The sequence below is a fragment of the Oncorhynchus mykiss genome, chromosome 20, assembly GCF_013265735.2.
Source record: "Oncorhynchus mykiss isolate Arlee chromosome 20, USDA_OmykA_1.1, whole genome shotgun sequence".
NCBI lineage: Eukaryota > Metazoa > Chordata > Actinopteri > Salmoniformes > Salmonidae > Oncorhynchus > Oncorhynchus mykiss.
Genome location: NC_048584.1, coordinates 3,025,839 through 3,047,959, shown reverse-complemented (window position 1 = coordinate 3,047,959; position 22,121 = coordinate 3,025,839). Strand labels below are relative to the sequence as shown.

General features: G+C 41.2%; 1 protein-coding gene across 5 annotated transcripts in view; it reads left to right on the top strand.

The window, feature by feature from the left end:
• Positions 1-4,733: 4,733 nt before the first annotated feature.
• LOC110498821 (nebulin-related anchoring protein) overlaps positions 4,734-22,121 on the top strand; it is a 111,354-nt gene continuing 93,966 nt past the window's right edge. For 3 of the 5 annotated variants that reach the window (XM_036955609.1, XM_036955608.1, XM_021575459.2), the window contains exons 1-10: positions 4,734-4,996; positions 5,477-5,571; positions 6,486-6,567; positions 12,069-12,176; positions 12,834-12,941; positions 13,583-13,690; positions 13,903-14,010; positions 16,847-16,954; positions 17,972-18,088; positions 19,335-19,439. In XM_036955609.1, the coding sequence (XP_036811504.1) occupies positions 4,931-4,996; positions 5,477-5,571; positions 6,486-6,567; positions 12,069-12,176; positions 12,834-12,941; positions 13,583-13,690; positions 13,903-14,010; positions 16,847-16,954; positions 17,972-18,088; positions 19,335-19,439 (1,005 nt within the window). In that variant the 5' untranslated portion in view covers positions 4,734-4,930. Of the gene's footprint in view, positions 4,997-5,476; positions 5,572-6,485; positions 6,568-12,068; positions 12,177-12,833; positions 12,942-13,120; positions 13,218-13,582; positions 13,691-13,902; positions 14,011-16,846; positions 16,955-17,971; positions 18,089-19,334; positions 19,440-22,121 lie in introns of those variants that run through there. The other 2 variants (XM_021575462.2, XM_036955610.1) reach the window with 2 other exon arrangements.

Sequence of the window (22,121 nt, the reverse complement as noted above, 5' to 3'; positions counted from 1 at the left end):
TCCCACTAGGACCGGGTGAAGGGGGGGGGGGGGGGGGGGGGGGGGCGAGTTGTGGAGACCCGGGTAGTGCTGGTGGAGGCACTGGAGGAACTCCCTGTCTTTCCCAGCGGTCCATGGTTAGGACAACACGGTCCATTGCGACGCCGAGACCTTTCAAAGCAAATTTTCCCAGTCGGAACTAGTTTTTTTCAGATTTCCCAGTCTTGAACACACTGAAGTCAGAAGACAAATATTTCCTAGCTCCGAGTTCCCAGTTCTTTTGAACGCGGTATGTTAATACTCAGGTTCTAAATAAACAATCGGACAACTAGGGGAAGCTCAAACAAAGTTTATTCACAAACTGAAACACAAAAGACATTAAAACAAGCACATATTTATACCTTCCTCCTATGCTGAGTCCCCTTACACATCTGGACAACCAATACATCTCTGTTGCTGGACAGGACTTTAGTGATGCCTTTTCTTTTTCACTTCATCTGACCTGACCTTGGCCCAAATTCCTCACTCCTCCCAAACTCACAGCTGTCCTGTTGACTGGAACCAGACTGTGGCCCTTCTCCTCTCCAAAGGATACCTAACTCACAGCTGTCCTGTTGACTGGAACCAGACTGTGGCCCTTCTCTCCATAGGATACCTAACTCACAGCTGTCCTGTTGACTGGAACCAGACTGTGGCCCTTCTCCTCTCCGTAGGATACCTAACTCACAGCTGTCCTGTTGACTGGAACCAGACTGTGGCCCTTCTCCTCTCCGTAGGATACCTAACTCACAGCTGTCCTGTTGACTGGAACCAGACTGTGGCCCTTCTCCTCTCCGTAGGATACCTAACTCACAGCTGTCCTGTTGACTGGAACCAGACTGTGGCCCTTCTCCTCTCCGTAGGATACCTAACTCACAGCTGTCCTGTTGACTGGAACCAGACTGTGGCCCTTCTCCTCTCCGTAGGATACCTAACTCACAGCTGTCCTGTTGACTGGAACCAGACTGTGGCCCTTCTCTCCATAGGATACCTAACTCACAGCTGTCCTGTTGACTGGAACCAGACTGTGGCCCTTCTCTCCATAGGATACCTAACTCACAGCTGTCCTGTTGACTGGAACCAGACTGTGGCCCTTCTCTCCATAGGATACCTAACTCACAGCTGTCCTGTTGACTGGAACCAGACTGTGGCCCTTCTCCTCTCCGTAGAATACCTAACTCACAGCTGTCCTGTTGACTGGAACCAGACTGTGGCCCTTCTCTCCATAGGATACCTAACTCACAGCTGTCCTGTTGACTGGAATCAGACTGTGGCCCTTCTCCTCTCCGTAGGATACCTAACTCACAGCTGTCCTGTTGACTGGAACCAGACTGTGGCCCTTCTCCTCTCCGTAGGATACCTAACTCACAGCTGTCCTGTTGACTGGAATCAGACTGTGGCCCTTCTCCTCTCCGTAGGATACCTAACTCACAGCTGTCCTGTTGACTGGAATCAGACTGTGGCCCTTCTCCTCTCCGTAGGATACCTAACTCACAGCTGTCCTGTTGACTGGAACCAGACTGTGGTCCTTCTCCTCTCCATAGGATACCTAACTCACAGCTGTCCTGTTGACTGGAACCAGACTGTGGCCCTTCTCCTCTCCGTAGGATACCTAACTCACAGCTGTCCTGTTGACTGGAATCAGACTGTGGCCCTTCTCCTCTCCGTAGGATACCTAACTCACAGCTGTCCTGTTGACTGGAACCAGACTGTGGCCCTTCTCCTCTCCGTAGGATACCAAACTCACAGCTGTCCTGTTGACTGGAACCAGACTGTGGTCCTTCTCCTCTCCATAGGATACCTAATAGAGAAAGGGGGATACCTAGTCAGTTGTACAACTGAATGCCTTCAATTGAAATGTGCCTTCTGCATTTAACCCAACCCCTCTGAATCAGAGAGGTGTAGGGGGTTGCCTTAATCGACATCCACGGCACCCGGGGAACTGCCTTGCTCAGGGGCAGAACAACAGATGTTTACCTTGTCAGCTCTGGGATTCGATCCAGCAACCTTTCAGTTGGTGCCTAACTATCACATGTTCTTACAGAATGTAAACTTTCTGTATTCCCCTCTTTCCCTTAACATGAATAAGGATATTTCAAGTTCAGAAGTCAGTACCCATCAGCTGTCTCCAGTCATGCAAAAGGACATAGAATTGCATAAAATGTGTTTATGAAAAGGTCAAAAACTTATTCTAAGTGCCTCTACTCTACTGCTCTATGCCACTACTCAAATGTAGTGCATGCAATGCTTTATTATAAAAGGTGATGTTTTTCCCCCTCATGCATTCCGGTACCACAGAGCTCCCCAGGTCACCCCCCTCTCGTGCTCACTTTTTGTGCCGTCACCTCCCGATTTACAAACTAAGCACTGGTGCAGGCTAAGAATAGGATATACACACAGAAGGACCAAGGACAATATTAATCCTCCTCCAGACCCCCTGACTCTCCTAGGCCTCTGGCCATGTCTCAATAAGGCCTCAGACCCCCAGAAATGTTTGTGCTCAACCATGTATCTGTCAGAGCCCTTGATTCCACCAGTAGACTCATGCCTCTCGTAGAACCCATAAGTCAAACTCTCCTAACGCGAACTGAATATACACCCCATGTACAGTGCCTTGCGAAAGTATTTGGCCCCCTTGAACTTTGCGACCTTTTGCCACATTTCAGGCTTCAAACATAAAGATATACAACTGTATTTTTTTGTGAAGAATCAACAACAAGTGGGACACAATCATGAAGTGGAACGAAATTTATTGGATATTTCAAACTTTTTTAACAAATCAAAAACTGAAAAATTGGGCATGCAAAATTATTATTATTATACTGTATATACAGTATTGTGTAATTGATGTGTATATAGATACTGTATATACAGTATAGTGTAATTGATGTGTATATAGATACTGTATATACAGTATAGTGTAATTGATGTGTATATAGACACTGTATATACAGTATAGTGTAATTGATGTGTATATAGATACTGTATATACAGTATAGTGTAATTGATGTGTATATAGACACTGTATATACAGTATAGTGTAATTGATGTGTATATAGATACTGTATATACAGTATAGTGTAATTGATGTGTATATAGATACTGTATATACAGTATAGTGTAATTGATGTGTATATAGATACTGTATATACAGTATAGTGTAATTGTTGTGTATATAGATACTGTATATACAGTATAGTGTAATTGTTGTGTATATAGATACTGTATATACAGTATAGTGTAATTGATGTGTATATAGATACTGTATATACAGTATAGTGTAATTGATGTGTATATAGATACTGTATATACAGTATTGTGTAATTGATGTGTATATAGATACTGTATATACAGTATAGTGTAATTGATGTGTATATAGATACTGTATATACAGTATAGTGTAATTGATGTGTATATAGATACTGTATATACAGTATAGTGTAATTGATGTGTATATAGACACTGTATATACAGTATAGTGTAATTGATGTGTATATAGACACTGTATATACAGTATAGTGTAATTGATGTGTATATAGACACTGTATATACAGTATAGTGTAATTGATGTGTATATAGACACTGTATATACAGTATAGTGTAATTGATGTGTATATAGACACTGTATATACAGTATAGTGTAATTGATGTGTATATAGATACTGTATATACAGTATAGTGTAATTGTTGTGTATATAGATACTGTATATACAGTATAGTGTAATTGATGTGTATATAGACACTGTATATACAGTATAGTGTAATTGATGTGTATATAGACACTGTATATACAGTATAGTGTAATTGATGTGTATATAGACACTGTATATACAGTATAGTGTAATTGATGTGTATATAGACACTGTATATACAGTATAGTGTAATTGTTGTGTATATAGACACTGTATATACAGTATAGTGTAATTGATGTGTATATAGACACTGTATATACAGTATAGTGTAATTGATGTGTATATAGATACTGTATATACAGTATAGTGTAATTGATGTGTATATAGATACTGTATATACAGTATAGTGTAATTGTTGTGTATATAGATACTGTATATACAGTATAGTGTAATTGATGTGTATATAGACACTGTATATACAGTATAGTGTAATTGATGTGTATATAGACACTGTATATACAGTATAGTGTAATTGATGTGTATATAGACACTGTATATACAGTATAGTGTAATTGATGTGTATATAGACACTGTATATACAGTATAGTGTAATTGATGTGTATATAGATACTGTATATACAGTATAGTGTAATTGTTGTGTATATAGATACTGTATATACAGTATAGTGTAATTGATGTGTATATAGATACTGTATATACAGTATAGTGTAATTGATGTGTATATAGATACTGTATATACAGTATAGTGTAATTGATGTGTATATAGACACTGTATATACAGTATAGTGTAATTGATGTGTATATAGACACTGTATATACAGTATAGTGTAATTGATGTGTATATAGATACTGTATATACAGTATAGTGTAATTGATGTGTATATAGATACTGTATATACAGTATAGTGTAATTGTTGTTTTTTGATGTATTCATGCAGGGCTCATCTGCGAAAGAGACTGTAGTCCTGTAGTAGCATGACTCCCTGATTAAATGAAGGTTAAATAAAAAATACATTTAAAAGGGGGTGGGTCCTCCTGGGTCCTGGTGTCTTGTAACAGACAGGGTTGATCTGTCTGTCACAATCGAGAGCTAAGTTTATCATTGCCAGAGGCACTACTACCAGAGACTGTCTAGGAGATCCTGCCTCTCTTTACTGCTGCCTGAGCTTTTGCTCTCTCTTGGGGCTAATATTCACTTCACTCAAGCTACCTTTTAGTTTTTTTTCTGAGTACTTTGGGTAAGGGGAAAGGTTACGAAGATGCAGTCCTGCGCCAGGTGTGGGTTTGTGGTGTACCCAGCGGAGAAGATCAATTGTATTGATCAGGTAAGACAGAGTTACTCCCATACTTTACCTCTAGTTGGATTTCAACTCTATATCTGACATGGTATTGTTGTCTTCTTTTTTTAAACCCATAACCATGTGTGTGAGGTGTATAATTTTGTTTCAAAGTAGACTTGTTTAAGACTACCAAGAATCACTCTGTGACCCTGATTTTGCCTTCTAAAAGGTTAAGGCAAAGAATGAATTTAACATATTCATCATCTGACTGCTATTGCTCCTTCATAGTTCATACTGTCAAAGTGGCATGGTTTGCGTATTCAAGGACAGTTGAGCAACATTGTGAGCAAGTATATGATTAAAATCACAGTCTCTTGGTCTATGATGTCAGACATCCATTTAGGTCAATTCAAAGCACTCTTCACTGTGTTTCTTTACAATAACTTAGATTGGAGTCATAATTCCTAGATCAGAACCCAGGATTTTATGTGTGTAACACACTTGTGTTTTTTCCCCTTTTCTCAGAACTGGCACAAAGCATGCTTTCACTGCGACGTCTGTAAAATGGTGCTCACAGCCAAGAACTTTGTTAGCCACAAGAAGCGGCCATACTGCTCTGTGTAAGTAGAAAGGTGTTATTTCACTTTTTTTTACTGAGGTTTCTTTCACTGTTTAGGGAATTTATAGGGATAGTTCCCTCCAAAATCGAAGTTTGTTACGCGTTTTCAGACCTCAACAGTGGTCTATGAGCCCACATTCCTCACCATCGGTGTAGATAAAGCCCTTTGCCTCAATCCCAAATGAATGTGGAAATTAGGCACTGAATGAAATGAGGAAGTTAGTTGGATGATAGTACTTTAAAGTACTATGATTGTTGTCGTTTGAGTCATTCCACCAAAATAAAATGTTTGAATTCAACATTCTGTCATAAAGAGCACATGTTCAACTTGATATTATAAAAAGTCTAGCCTGTCTCTCTATGGGTAAAAGGGTAGACATATGCTTGAACTACTCAGCTTTCCACCACAAAACACCAGTAAATGCCCAAAAAGTATAGAACCAGCTCACCTGCTTTTACATTATGATTTGACTATTTATTCAATGCTTCTTTTGAAAAAATATTTGAATAGGAATAGTTTCACCATATTAAAATAAGAGTGCAGTTCACGTAACAGGGTGGACCTTAAAATGAGGGAGACATATGTGAATCACTAAACACGAAATAAATAATCATTCTTCAGAAATGACTTTCTCAAAACAACAAAAATAACTAGGGCTTTACAAGAAATCTTGTGGTTAATCTTGTGGTCTATTTTAAAGGGCACTTCATTTAATGTGACAGGCTTTTAAAATGCAATATTGGTGCACACGTATGCAAAAGGCAGTCATTTTGTTGAATGACCCATTCAGCATCTTTAGCATTCTAGTCCCATGTCACTGGAATTGTATTTGTAAATGGCTACGAGTATGGACTAAACCAAAAGTGAGATTCTTAAAATGGGTTGATGATGACCTCTCACCTTTAATCCCTCAGACACAATCCAAGAAACAATATGTTCACCAGTGTCTATGAGACCCCCATCAATGCCAAGAAGCAAGCCATTGCCAGCAGTGAGGTGAGTAAGCAATGATGTCACACCAACATGTAGCAAAAGTCCCAGTTACTGGGTCTAGATGTATCAGGAATCAAGAAGTTGTTTTTTTAGACTTCGCATGCAGGACCTTGTATTCTACTTCAACATGGCTATTGAACTTGACATGTGTGTCATTATTCTAGAATAGCAGTTTGAAACAGCTCCCCCTCCTCCACTCAAGTGACGGTGGAACTTAGGTGTGCTGGGCTTGAAATTACTCAATGACTCTCACCGCACATTTCACATGAGTTAGTCATTCACTGTAGTCATCGCGCATGGTATTGTGGAAGTATGACTACATGAGTACACTGGTGTACACACAGCATGTGGCATTGTGAATAATGGTATTCATTCTGATTGTTACAGCTCACGAGTTGATACATAGATAGACATAAATAGACACCATGGAGGATGTTGGTTGGGTAATGTAATGGAAGTGTAAAGGACGTCACACTGATGGCTTGTTGTAATTTTGAAAAAACTGCTATCCAGTAATGAAGCTAATTTCAATGTTTTGTATTCCCATACTTGACCGAAACCAGAGACAGCAGTATGCAGATTAGTTTATTTTTGTTTTTTGTTGTGTTTTTTATAGTTGATGCAACCTGTATTCTTGCAGTGAAGGAAGAAATATGTTTTTGACCTACTGGTATCCCTGTATTTGATTTAGTAGGGCTCAATAATCCTAAACAGTCGTTTTGATAGAATTGAGAACGTTAACCTGCATTATGCTGTTCTAAACAGAAGGGGTTTCTCCTTTATACTGGTCTTTTTGTTCCAGAATATAACAACCAGTTACTAAAAAGAGCAACATGGAGCCACTGCATTTTACCTGCTGTGGAACTTTCAAAGTGTGGAGGCTGCAAATAGTGTGTTCACATGGAGCCAACATGATATAGGCAAATAAACTGTACATTTATTATGCTTGTCAACGAGAAATGCAGTTTTCCCCTCTTTATGAAAGAAAGAGAGTCATAAGACATAAACTGAACAAGTTCCACAGACACAGTGACTAACAGAAATTGAATAATGTGTCCCTGAACAAAGTAAGCATTTCACTGTAAGGAATACCTGTTGTATTCTGCGCACGTGAGAAATAAACTTTGATTTGATTTGATTTCGGAGAGCTTTGGGACCATGTTGACAGCATAGGTTTGGAATGGTGTGCATGACTATCTATTTCTGTGGCTGTGACAGAGACACGGCATCCCTTGCTGCCCTAGTTTATGTTTCAGGAGGTTAAAATTATACCTTCAGAAAACAGCCTCTCCTCGCCTCCTCTCCAACACCCTCAGCACTCCACCTGTCCCTGTCTGTCTGCATGTCTGGTCTGAATGTCTGTCTGGCACTCAGTCTCCCTTCAGCTTTTTTTGCCTTTGTTAGTCATAGAATATTGCCATGGCTAGCATTCCTGCTAGCAAGACTACATTGAGTAAAATAAACTCGGCAAAAAAAGAAACGTCCTCTCACTGTCAACTGCGTTTATTTTCAGCAAACTTAACATATGTAAATGTTTGTATGAACATAACAAGATTCAACAACTGAGTCATAAACTGAACAAGTTCCACAGACACAGTCACTAACAGAAATGGAATAATGTGTTCCTGAACAAAGGGAGGGGGGGGGTCAAAATCAAAAGTAACAGTCAGTATCTGGTGACGCCACCAGCTGAATTAAGTACTGCAGTTCATCTCCTCCTCATGGACTGCACCAGATTTGCCAGTTCTTGCTGTGAGATGTTACCCCACTCTTCCACCAAGGCACCTGCAAGTTCCCGGACATTTTTGGGGGGAATGACCCTAGCCCTCACCCTCTGATCCAACAGGTCACAGACATGCTCAATGGGATTGAGATCCGGCCTCTTCGCTGGCCATGGCTGAACACTGACATTCCTGTCTTGCAGGAACACAGAACAAGCATTGTAACCTGTATTCCTGCAGTATGACTGGTGGCATTGTCATGCTGGAGGGTCATGTCAGGATGAGCCTGCAGGAAGGGTACCAAATGAGGGAGGAGGATGTCTTCCCTGTAATGCACAGCGTTGAGATTGCCTGCAATGACAACAAGCTCAGTCCGATGATGCTGTGACACACCGCCCCAGACCATGATGGACCCTCCACCTCCAAATCGAACCCGCTCCAGAGTACAGGCCCCTGTGTAACGCTCATTCCTTCGATGATAAAAGCAATTCCGACCATCAACCCTGGTGAGACAAAAACGCGACTCGTCAGTGAAGAGCACTTTTTTGCCAGTCCTGTCTTGTCCAGCGACGGTGGGTTTGTGCACATGGCCGTTGTTGTTGCCGGTGATGTCTGGTGAGGATCTGCCTTACAACAGCCTTACAAGCCCTCAGTCCAGCCTCTCTCAGCCTATTGCGGACAGTCTGAGCACTGATGGAGGGATTGATTCCTGGTGTAACTGGGGCAGTTGTTGCCATCCTGTATCTGTCCCACAGAGGTGATGTTCGGATGTACCAATCCTGTGCAGGTGTTGTTACACGTGGTCTGCCACTGCGAGGACAATCAACTGTCCATCCTGTCTCCCTGTAGCACTGTCTTAGGCGTCTTGCCGTGATTGGCTCAGGGTTCACTCATGGGGACACTACTTCACCGCCAAGTTTAAGGGTAGAGCTAGAAAATTCAGGCCCCTTGGGTGCTGCCATAGAGTAAAATGTGACCGACCGGCTCAAATCGGTCTTATGTAGCAAAATTTGAAATTGTGTTTTTTACATTGGATAAAAGTAGAGACTCAGAGCTACAAAACTGTATATCATACACTACAGATGAGGAACAATGGGAAAGTAATTTTGCTTTGAAAGTTGATAAACTTGTAAACTCACTTTTGAGAAAATGGTCTTGAATGTTTTGGTACTACTATTGGAGCACCCTTTTTGTCTACACCCATTCAGCATCGTTCACACACTCTTAAGCTTTAGCCCCACCCATCTCTTTAAGGGTCGATCTCTAACTGTGCTCGTAGATTGTCTGTTTGTAAATTCAGAGTGTTTCACTCTCGGAGTGTTTCACTCTCTCACACACTGGATGCTCTGGTCAATGAGTAGGGTTGATCAGAACGTCCTGACCTCATAACAGCAGTCAAGCACCCAAGCTAACTGGTTAACATTGACTAGCTTGCTAGCTACTTCCAGACACAAACCCCAATCTGACAATTTTACTTGACCTAGCAGAGCTGGTTAGGCTGTTTTCATGTTATCCAGAGCATTGGTGACTGGAACTGTGCTGCTGGCAACAATTACAATTTTTTTGCAGACTTTTACTGTCACCAGCCATAATCAACGGGTGTTGAGCTTTCGTAAAACCACCAGTTACTCTGCGCTCTGGCACACTCAGATGAGAGTCTTTTGTTAAGACATGTAGCTAGCTAAGTAAACAATGAACCATAATCCCAACTCATGACGCTACGACACTGCATTAATCTGCAGGTAGCTAACCAACCAGGTTCAATGTTAGCTAGCTAACATTAGGCTATAACTGGTCAAGCAAATGGCTCTGAGATACAAATAATGAGATCATACACGTAACGTTTGCTAGCGAGCCAGCCAGCTAACGTTGGTACAATACCTTGAAATGAAAAGACTGATAGACAAAATTAGAAATGTGTAATATCTGAAAATGGACTAAAGGAACACCTACGTGAGAATACTGTTCATTGACAACAGCTCAGCGATCAACACCATAGTGCCCTCAAAGCTCATCACTAAGCTAAGAACCCTGGGACTAAACAACTCCCTCTGCAACTGGATGACACAACAGTGGTAGGCCTGATCACCGGCAACAATGAGACAGCCTATAGGGCGGAGTCAGAGACCTGGCAGTGTGTTGCCAGGAAAACAACCTCTCCCTCAACGTGATCAAGACAAAGGAGATAATCATGGACTACAGTAAAAGGAGGGCCGAGCATGCCCCCATTCTCATCGACGGGGCTGTAGTGGAGCTGGTTGAGAGCGTCAAGTTCCTTGGTGTCCACATCACCAACAAACTAACATGGTCTAAACACAACAAGACAGTCTTGAAGAGGGCATGACAAAGCCTATTCCCCCTCAGAAGACTGAAAAGATTTTGCATAGGTCCTCAAATCCTCAAAAAATTCTACAGCTGCACCATCGAGAGCATGGTTGCATCACCACCTGGTATGGCAACTGCTCGGCCTCCAACCGCAAGGCAGTACAGAGGGTAGTACGAATGGACCTGTACATCACTGGAGCCAAGCTTCCTGCCATCCAGGACCTCTATACCAGTAGGTGTCAGAGGAAGGCCCTAAAAATAGCCAAAGACTCCAGCCACCCTAGTCATAGACTGTTCTCTCTTCTACCGCATGGCAAGCAGTACCAGAGTGCCAATTCTAGGTCCAAATGGCTTTTAACAGCTTCTACCCCCAAGCTTACAGCTAATCAAATGGCTTCTTAACAGCTTCTACCCCCATAAATCAGCTAATCAAATGGCTTCCGGAACTATTTGCAGCATGCACATATTTTTACGTTGTTGTTACTCTCTGTTTATTATCTATGCATAGTCACTTCACCTCTACCTACATATTACCTCAATTACCTCGACTAACCGGTGCCCCCGCACATTGACACTGTACTGGTACCCCCTGTATATAGCCTTGCTACTGTTATTTCATTGTTGCTCCTTAATATTTTGTTATTTTTCTATTTTGTATTTTATTAATACATGTATTACTTCAGTTTATTGAAGTGGGGGTGGTGGTATGATCTTTGTGCATCTTTCTTACTGATAATTATTAATGATTGATTCATGATTATCCATTGTATCACGTTTCAGGTGTGACCCAGATGCAGACAGTGTCAAAGAAACAAAAGTTTATTTCTAAAACAGGGGCAGGCAAACGACAGGTCAAAGGCAGGCAGGGGTCAGTAATCCAGAGAGGGTGCAAAGGGTCCAGAACGGCAGGCAGTCTCAGGGCAGGCAGGGGTCAATAATCCAGTTAGGTGAGGTAAGATACCAAACAGCAGGCAGGCTCAGGCTCAGAGCAGGCAGAATGGTCAAAACCGGGAAGGACTAGAAAACAGGAGCAAGAAACAGGCATGAGCAGGGGAACAAATGCTGGTAGGTTTCACGAACAAAACGAACTGGCAACAGATAAACAGAGAACACAGGTAGAAATACACAGGGGATAATGCGGAAGATGGCCGGCACCTGGAGGGGGGTGGTGACAAGCACAAAGACAGGTGAAACAGATCAGGGTGTGACACATAGCATCTACATGAATGTACAAATGTTCAGAAACATATTATATTCTTACTTACGATAAAATTGACTCCCAAGACAGTATTCACCATTCGGTTCCTATTGGGCAAAACAAAACGCAACCAAAACAAACTGCTTTTGGGAACCACTACCTGAACAGTTAGCTAACTAACTCATTGATTCTGCTTTCTGGAACCGCCCCCAATATAATGATAGTCCTTAGTTGATTCTGTGTGCATTGTGATTCAACAGCAGGACTATCGGGCTAAGTTTGAGGAGCAGCAGACCTACTCGTACTCAGGCACCATCACCAACCAGGAGATTGTGAGCGTGACACAGGCCCAAAAGACCATCAGTGATGTGAGTATCTTCCTTATTTGTATAACAAACACAAGGTTGGACCAAGTCTGAAGAGTAGATATAAAACATGATAAAATAAAAAAAGTGATTCAATTTGAACTGAATTTCAAAAAGCAACATAGGGAAACATAACACAAAAACACTTATCAGAACAAAATACTTTTGATGTACATTAAATGGTCTAAAATGGTGTGATTACTAAAAATGGAGTACAACTGCATTTGCCCTCAGATTTTGCAATACAATGCAGCTACAGATGTACAGGTAGCTGCTAAATATAGATGAGTACAATATGTATTCGATCGTAAGTGGAGTACAAAAGGGGACATGAAGAAAAATTGACACAATTTACCTCTGTGGCTGACACCTCCCATATTCTACATGCTAAGACTGGAGGCTCCCTGGCCAGTGATGTAAGCACAGAACAACCAACCAACATGAAAACAACCCCCAGACAAACCTACACATACCTTTATCATAGTTATACACACACACACATACCCCCACCCTGTCAAATTTGCCAATTTCAAATGGTTCAAAATTACACAGAAAACACGTAGTTATGGCATAGGAAACGTTCCTGTACTTGTTATTCAGTAGTGGTCTGACCGTGTTTGTGTCATAAAGTTTGGGGGCATACTTTCTCCCTGATGACAGGTCAAATACACTGAGGAATATGAGCAGAGTAAAGGAAAAGGCAGCTTATCCACCATGATCACACCAGGATACCAGATTTCCAAGAAACCAAATACCTTGCCCAGCAGCGTAAGTGCAGCTCCCTCTATAGGGGCAGAACAGTACTTCGGGAGGCAGGTAGTGTGACCATAAAATAACCAGTTGATTTCAGCTCATGACTTTAGCTGTAATTATTATACATTTTATTATTACAGTGTTATAGCGTGTTATGAGGGGGCAAATAATATGTTAACATTTCTGTTATTCAGGCGGAGTACAATAAAGGAGAGGAGAAAGTGTCAAAATATTCCTCTGTAGCCAAAAACCCCTGAAGTGCTTCTGGCCAAAAGCCAAGGACAGATCCATGTATTTATTACAAACCCTACTCAATCTGATTCATGCTTTCCTCCAAAACCCCTGAAGTGCTTCTGTCCAAAAGCCAAGGACAGATCCATGTATTTATTACAAACCCTACTCAATCTGATTCATGCTTTCCTCCAAAACCCCTGAAGTGCTTCTGGCCAAAAGCCAAGGACAGATCCATGTATTTATTACAAACCCTACTCAATCTGATTCATGCCTTCCTCCAAAACCCCTGAAGTGCTTCTGTCCAAAAGCCAAGGACAGATCCATGTATTTATTACAAACCCTATTCAATCTGATTTATGCTTTCCTCCAAATGCAATTATGTCACTTTTCGTGTGTCCATGACATAGTATTTTCCCTCCCAGTATGTCTACACTGAAGAGTATGAACAGCAGTTGGGTAAAGGCAGTTTCCCCGCACATCTCACTCCTGGCTACCAAGTTTCAAAGAAAGCCACAGAGATGGCCAGTGGTGTGAGTAGAGGACACACACACACAGGCACGCGCACACACACACACACACACACACACACACACACACACACACACACACACACACACACACACACACACACACACACACACACACACACACACACACACACACACAAACTGATGCTCACACATACAAATGCAAAGTCATACGCATACAGTACACTAATGTTGACACTGTGATCATATCTTAGGTGAAGTACCGTCAGATGTATGAGCAGGAGATGAAGGGAAAGGCCACCTCAGATGCTGGGGCAGCAGAATTCACTTCTGCCAGAGAAAATGCTGGGAACTTCAGCCAGGTGAAAACAACTGGGGCATAGAATACATTGCAAGTTGGGGGGATTTTTCACACCTAGCCGAGCTATTAGACTATCCTTTTGTAAATTGAAATATTTGTAGGGGTTGATGCATTTTTTGTTGGGGCAAATCTGGTCTGTGATATTGAGTTAGAAATGTAAAACCTTAGAGAGAAAAATATATATCTGTTCTTAATTCATGACGTGGTTTCTTTTTAGCCAAATGTTAAATAGAGATGCAGACGTATTAATTAGTACATGGAGGATAAGAGGAATAATAGAGTACTGTCTGTAGTCATAAAAACAATTAGGCTAAATAAATGGATATTATTTGTTGGGTAACAGATTGGCTCTCGGAACTAATTAATAGGTGGCTTCTATCTTCAATATAATCATTAATTCAGAGGGTTAAACCCATAGGTTTTAGGCCTGCAGTAAATTAAAATTGATTACCAGGTTCATTTTTCAGTAGGTTATAATAATTCCTGCCTTCTGGGAATGTTATGAAGTCCAAAAGTTATGGGTGGAGTTAGACATTTGTCTGTCAGAAGTATTACAATGTCAGCCTTTAAATGCTTCATTATCAAAATATTGAATGTGCGTGTGGGCGACAGAGAAAAAGAAAATGGTGCAGCTTGAGGCAATGTGGCAGAGAGTGATGCGGGCGTTGGAGATGGGCGTGTGAGCAGGTGGATCTGGGCAGGTGTGATGTAGTTGTCGTTTGTATATGTATGTTTTGTATTGTCTAAAAATATTAAATAAATTCCTACAAAAAAATAGGGAAAAATGTAAAGCTTGCAACACACATCTGATTATTCATTATGAATAGGATTTATTTCATTTACATTCTTCATTGTAACCACAATGTCACAAATAATTGGTCACACACAACATGAGCAGATTAACTTGGTCCAAACAATACAAACATTTCTTGATTTTGATCCAAAGCCACGAATGAGTGAGTCACTCAACTTTATGCTGACAAATCCTTGCTGGACTCTTTCATTACGTTTTTTCTTCACATCAGCAAATAAGGACTCCGCGTTTCAGAAACTCACTTTACATAGAGGGGCTATCACTCTTTTACACTTTGGTAAAAAAAAAGCCAGTTTGTTATTTAGAATTATTTCTTTCTGTTTTTAGAGGGAGAGAAACCAAAAGCCCACCGTGCCTATTTTTAGAAAACCGTCAGTCGACATGTCAAGTGTAATTGCACCATTGTATTTACCCAAGTTCTCTCTCAACTCCAGAACCACCCGCCAGCTATTTTTTTGCTGTTGCCTGATGCAGGACTCTAGTGCCAGAGAAGAGAGACTCTCGGACTGAAACATTCACACCTCCATTAACTTACAAGAATATAGTCAGGATGGTGCCACAGTCTACACTATTGATAGATCAGCGTTCTAACTCCCCCTTGTGATGGAGTGGTGCAATGACAGAATGAACGACGCAATTTACCACAATCTGCCCCAAATGGTTGCGGCATAAACTCGAAACTTTTAAAGGAAAAACCCCTGTACATCCAATCCTCGCAGATCAGCGTGCTAAGTGGAATTTGATTTTGCATTGCCATTGCTACTCCCCCTTACATTTTTTTTCCCCAGCAGGGGATCGATAAGGCCATATAATTATTATTAACGGATTTCTTTTTTTTTTTTTGTGAGGCGAGTGAGCAAATTGTATATTTTTAAGTAGACCCTCTTGTTAAAAATACTATAGCCTCCTTAGTTCAACACCTAGCGACCTAACCAAGAGATTTTAGCCTCTTGGCGAGGATGTTCAGCCAATATCTGAGAGGAAGTTATGTATCTGTTAACTGGAAGCTTAAGTACATTATGTTTTCAATAATAATGCAATTTTTCAATACAACTTCAACATTTTTCGGATGTATTTTTTTTCTTTCTGAGAAAAGTGAAGAGGGAGACCTGTGAAACGTTCAATTAAATTTGAAATGCGTAATTGATTATTAAGTTAAAGCAAGTTAAATTCTACTGGTAGTGGTTTCATTGATAAATAAAACTACTAAAGTATCTTATCCCCAAAGAGGACTGATAGTTGTTTAACTTTACAATGCCTCTCAGAAAGACAACAACCCACAGCACTCTTCCAGATTGGTATAAATTGGTCTGGCTCCAAACTTAAGTGGAAAAGTAGTTTTTCAGTTGAAACATCCAACACAAATTGTCCTTACAATGAGTAGCCGATATCTTACATCTTCACAGACATGGTTGTTGTACTGTTTGAGATTCTTTAATGCCTTAGAGGTGCCTAATTCTTTTAACTTCCAATTGTTTTCACTTTCCAACCAAGCTTTCCCTATATCCGATAGTCTTTTTTTATTTAATCAATATTCTTCGGATTGTAGTTGTCACTATTTGATATGATTGTATGTATGCAAAAGTAGGTGCAACCCATCGGCTCTGAAGTGGGTGAAACAGAGCCATACCTGGATGATGCTGGTACCTAGCTAGACAGAACATTTTCTCTTGCCTGCCAAAATGATCGCTATGCACATAATGCTTCGGGATTAGGTTTACGTATTGGTGTCGATATGTCAGACAGTGACATGAGTTTAGAATACTAGGTGAGATTGACGGTAGTGTGTGCGTGTATTTATACCTTTATATCATTTGCTGAATTGTTGTAGCACTGTACATATTATATGATAACAATAGGGTGTGCAGACATTTCCATCCCAACACAACAATACTCAGTTCAACTAATCAAGGTCTTATGAATCAAATGTGTTTGTTAGACAGAACAAAAGTCTGCCATACTCTCCCTGTTCCCATTCTATCTGTAGTATCAACTGTGTGCTGATGTGTGTTCCTCCTTGCAGATTGCCTACACTGAAGAGTACGAGCAGCAGAGAGGGAAGGGCAGTTTCCCAGCCATGATCACTCCTGCCTACCAGCTTGCCAAGAAAGCCCAGGCCCACGCCAGTGATGTGAGTAGTGTCCCTGCTGAACAAGTGTGCTCCTCCCCTGTGTGCTCTGTTGCACAAAGTGGTATTGTGGGTGGATTTATTGAGGTTTAACTACTCTGCTTTAGGGGTATCGGCTGCACAATGTATTGTGAATGAATTTATTGAGGTTTAACTACTCTGCTTTAGGGGTATCGGCTGCACAATGTTGTATTGTGAGTGAATTTATTGGGGTGAAAAGTTGTATTGCGTATACAACGTTGTACACAACTTTGTGCAGTAGACACCCCTAAAGCGGAGGATCATATGTTGGGGTATGTGGGTAAATTCATTTTCAATAAGGAAACACAATTGACAGACAGTCTGATATCTATCTCATTTTGGAGCTGTATAGTCACTATGGATTGGACAATATATTGAGGAATCTAGTAAAGAGAGAGGATAGTTTAAAGGGATCCCTCCTTCTATTCTTGAAAGTATTCACTTATATGCCATGACTGTATTTGTGAAAACTATGTACTTCAGTGGTTCTGTGATTACTTCAATGAAGGGAGAAAGGAAAGATGCATTTCAAACACATTTTCCGAATAGGTCTAGGGATTCTCAAAACTCACAATAAGTAGGCATTTCACTGCAAGGTCTACACCTGTTGTATTCGGCGCATGTGACAAATACAATTTGATTTGATCACATTCATCCGTCACCTTGTCTGGTGTTGCCGGGTGGAATTTCAGGTCATGGTCACAGGGATAAGTAGCGTTCCCTGTGACTCTCACCAAGAATCCTGTGCTGTCATGTTCCAAACTCTCCACAGACCAAATTAGACTGTGTGTGTGTGTGTGTGTGAGTGAGAGAGCATGCGCGCATGTGTGTGTTTCGCAGTTGTGTGTGCCTGTGTGTTTGTTGCCGATTGTGTACAGCATGTATGAAGATGCGCTCATAGACAAGTTATGCAATCTGACAGATGGGAATGTGTGACCGAGGATTCTTCCGCTCTTTTTTAGTCTTTCTCTGCTTCTCTTTCCATTTTTAACCCCCCAGCTGAAATACAAGAAGGACCTGAATAAGATGAAGGGCTCATCCCACTTCCACAACCTGACCAGTGAGGACAACCTGGCCCTGAAGAGCGCCCGCAAAATCAACAAGATTGTCAGCGAGGTGAGATAGACCTGAGAAATGAGAGCAAAAAATGGGGGCAAAAAATATGGAAAGGTTGTGGGCAGAGGTGGGACCAAGTCTTTTTTATTTTATTTTTTATTTTACAAGTAAGTCTCAAGTCATAGCACTCAAGTCCCGAGTTTCGAGTCCTAAACAAGTCATAATGTGCTCTTCACCAAATGTAATACCATTTCATATTTTAACAAGAGTAATAGTTAGTGTATTACATTTACGCAAATCATGAATGCTTTAAAATATATATATTTATTACTTTCTAAATAAACATTATATTTCCATGGAAATACATGGGTAGCCATGAGAAAGACCCCCGCTATGGGGCGCAATCGGGTGATGTATAGGCTTGTAGACAATCGCCCAACCTTCTCTCTCACACGCTCTCTCTGGTTTTAGGAACAGCTTGGGTGCAATGATCACGCTCCCGCACTGACTGACAGTGTGGAGGCTCGTTGACTTAATGTTACGTTAGCCTACACGCTACACAAGCAAAGTTATATACATACCCACACCTCTGGTTGTGGGTATGTAAATGTAGTGCACACCTCTGGTTGTGGGTATGTAAATGTAGTGCACACCTCTGGTTGTGGGTATGTAAATGTAGTGCACACCTCTGGTTGTGGGTATGTAAATGTAGTGCACACCTCTGGTTGTGGGTATGTAAATGTAGTGCACACCTCTGGTTGTGGGTATGTAAATGTAGTGCACACCTCTGGTTGTGGGTATGTAAATCTAGTCCACACCTCTGGTTGTGGGTATGTAAATGTAGTGCACACCACGAACAATGAAGATAAAAAAAGAAACAGAAGAGGACAAAATAATAACAAAAGTTATTACTTATTTGCATTGCCATGTTCCACAATCATTTACATAGTGTCCCAAATTTGATGTCCGCTCGGCCCTATGGACTTAACTTAGCTTCATGGGCAGGGAAAGGTCATTCAATTTGTCTTTGAGCACGTTGATAAATGCAACACGTTAGTTGGAGCATCTATTCTGAACCAACTTATAAATCATCTCGACAAATTATTCTGTGGAGGTCAATGGTCAGGAAAGTCTCTGCAGGGGGCAGATTTATACAGTGACATCATCCATACACATTCCTTAGAGGTTAAGCTTAGGGTGTCAGGATCGAGCTCAGAGACACATTTGGGATTCAAGTTTGCCTAATTGTCTGTTTGACTGTGATGGAACACCTATTGTAATGTGTGCTCTGTTTTCTCCCTGGCAGGTTGAGTACAAGAAGGACCTTGAGAACACTAAAGGCCACAGCATCAACTACTGTGAGACGCCCCAGTACAAGAATGCATCCAAGGCTGCCAAGTTCAGCAGTGATGTGAGGAATGCATGAGCAACACGGCAGATGCATGTGCAAAGATGCTTTTCATATGGTGTTGCTACTACATTAGTTTAAGCACTAGCTAAGCATTGCTAAAGTGTCATAGTTTAAGATTTAAACACAAAAATAGATTGGCGAGTATGGAGTATGGGGAATGAGTATGTAATAGATGCTAGAATGGTTCGTAAATGGAAAACATATAACCAAATACTCTAAATAGCAGATGTGAGCTAGTTAGCACTAGTAACCATCGTGGGTGATGTCATCCTCCCTGAGACCTGAAGTAGTGTCGTCCTTGCACAAACCTAGACCATGATTTTGATAGTGGTAGGCACGCTAGCTTTGGGAGCACAACGTGTCATTGTGGATGATGGTTCTGCCGGAAAGGCACGGAACTCATACATCACAAATATTTTACAAGGTAAGTTGACTGAGAACACATTCTCATTTACAGCAACGACCTGTGGAACAGGGGAGAGAAGGGGGGATGAATGAGCCTTTTGGAAGCTGGGAATGATTAGGTGGCCATGACGGTATGAGGGTAGGGCTGTGGCGGTCACAACAATTTGTCAGTTAGTGATGGTCAAGCAAATAACTGCCGTTCTCACAGTAATTGACAGGTTATTAACATAAACACATTTAGCATCTCCTGTCTTCCACGCACAGCCTACAAGCCACTGATGCAGACCTTTGGAACTTCTACATTTTAAAAAGTATAATAAATGCATGTAATATAGCCTACACCATCACAATAAATCCAGTATATATTTTAGACAGGTCTAAAGAAACATGATATGAAGAAAATGTATATTTCAGAAAAACAGAATAGCATACTCTGAGTTGTCCTTATGTTAGGTCCTGAACTGGCTATGCCATATGGAATACAATTGAACAAAGCTGAATAAATTAGAAAGGATATTTTATCCAAAATATTTGAGGGAGTGAACACATGAGGATCTTCTGTGTTGATAGGTTAACAAAGAAACAGGCCCTCCTATATGCTTATTTTAGAGTTATGTAACTTTAGTTGTGATAAAAATGTTGGGCTATATGTTTTGATTTTTAATACATTCTAAGGCTGCATGATGTGACTCTAATAATGATTAGAAAAATGTTGCATGAAAGGCATTAGCTCTGCTTAGTTTTTTGCACAGGCTTTACACACTTCATCAGTCTCTCATTCATAATTTGACAAGCACTTGATAATGCCTTGAATTTCCCAGCTGCATCCCCTTTGTGAGGCCATAATGCCCCCTAAAAAATCCATGCCTTTTGCGCCCAGTGGCCGTTGTGCCGAGTATTATAATTATAATTCCCTTCTCCCGGCTGCATGCTGAAGCTCCTCTCACTCACATGGCTCTCCTTCACGTGATCGGGTCTTTCTCGTATGCTACAAGTAAAGACAGACACATTGGAGACAACTGCGTGCGTCCTTATCCAATTCCGAGGCGCATATTGAAGATATTGGAAGAACTGTCCACGTTGAATTTTCATCAGCCAATTTTTCAGCCAATCATCGCCAGATAATTAGGCCTAACGAACAGCAAAAGCACTAGCCTATGTCAATCTACAATCCCACATAGTACAAAAGTTGACCTATTCTGTGCAAGAAATATACAGTGCATTCAGACCCCATGACTTTTTACACATTTTGTTACGTTACTGCCTTATTCAAAGAAAATAAAGAATTTCCCTCATCAAGGGAACACAATACCCCATAATGACAAAGGAAAAAGGTTTAGACATTTTTGCAAATGTATGAAAAATTAAAAACTTAAATATCACATTTACATCAAGTATTCAGACCCTTTACTCAGTACTTTGCTGAAGCAACTTTGGCGGCGATTACAGCCTCGAGTCTTCTTGGGCATGACGCTACAAGCTTGGCACACCTGTATTTGGGAAGGTTCTCCCATTCTTCTCTGCAGATCCTCTCAAGTTCTGTCAGGTTGGACGGGGCGTCGCTGAACAGCTACTTTCAGGTCTCTCCAGAGATGTTCGATCGGGTTCAAGTCTGGGCTCTGGCTGGGTCACTCAAGCACATTCAGAGACTTGTCTTGAAGCCACTCATGCATTGTCTTGGCTGTGTGGTTAGGGTCTTTGTCCTGTTGGAAGGTGAGCCTTTACCCCAGGAGCTCTGTCAGAGTGACCATTGGGTTCTTGGTCACCTCCCTGACCAAGGCCCTTCTCCCCCGATTGCTCAGTTTGGCCTGGCAGCCAGCTCTAGGAAGAGTCTTGGTGGTTCCAAACTTCTTCCATTTAAGAATGATGGATTCCACTATGTTCTTGGGGACCTTCCCTGCTCCAGAAATGTTTTGGTACCCTTCCCCAGATCTGTGCCTCGACACAATCATGTCTCAGAGCTCAACGGACAATTCCTTCGACTTATGGCTTGGTTTTTGCTCTGACATGCACTGTCAACCGTGGGACCTTTTTATAGACAGGTGTGTGGCTTGCCCAATCATGTCCAATCAATTGAATTTACCACAGGTAGACTACAATTAAGTTGTAGAAACATCTCAAGGATGATCAATGGAAACAGGATGCACCTGAGCTCAATTTAGAGTCTCATAGCCTAGGGTCTGAAAACGTATGTAAATAAGTTATTTCAGTTTTTAAATGTTTATACATTTGCAGAGAAGTTTTCGCTTTGTCATTATGGGTATTGTGTGTAGATTG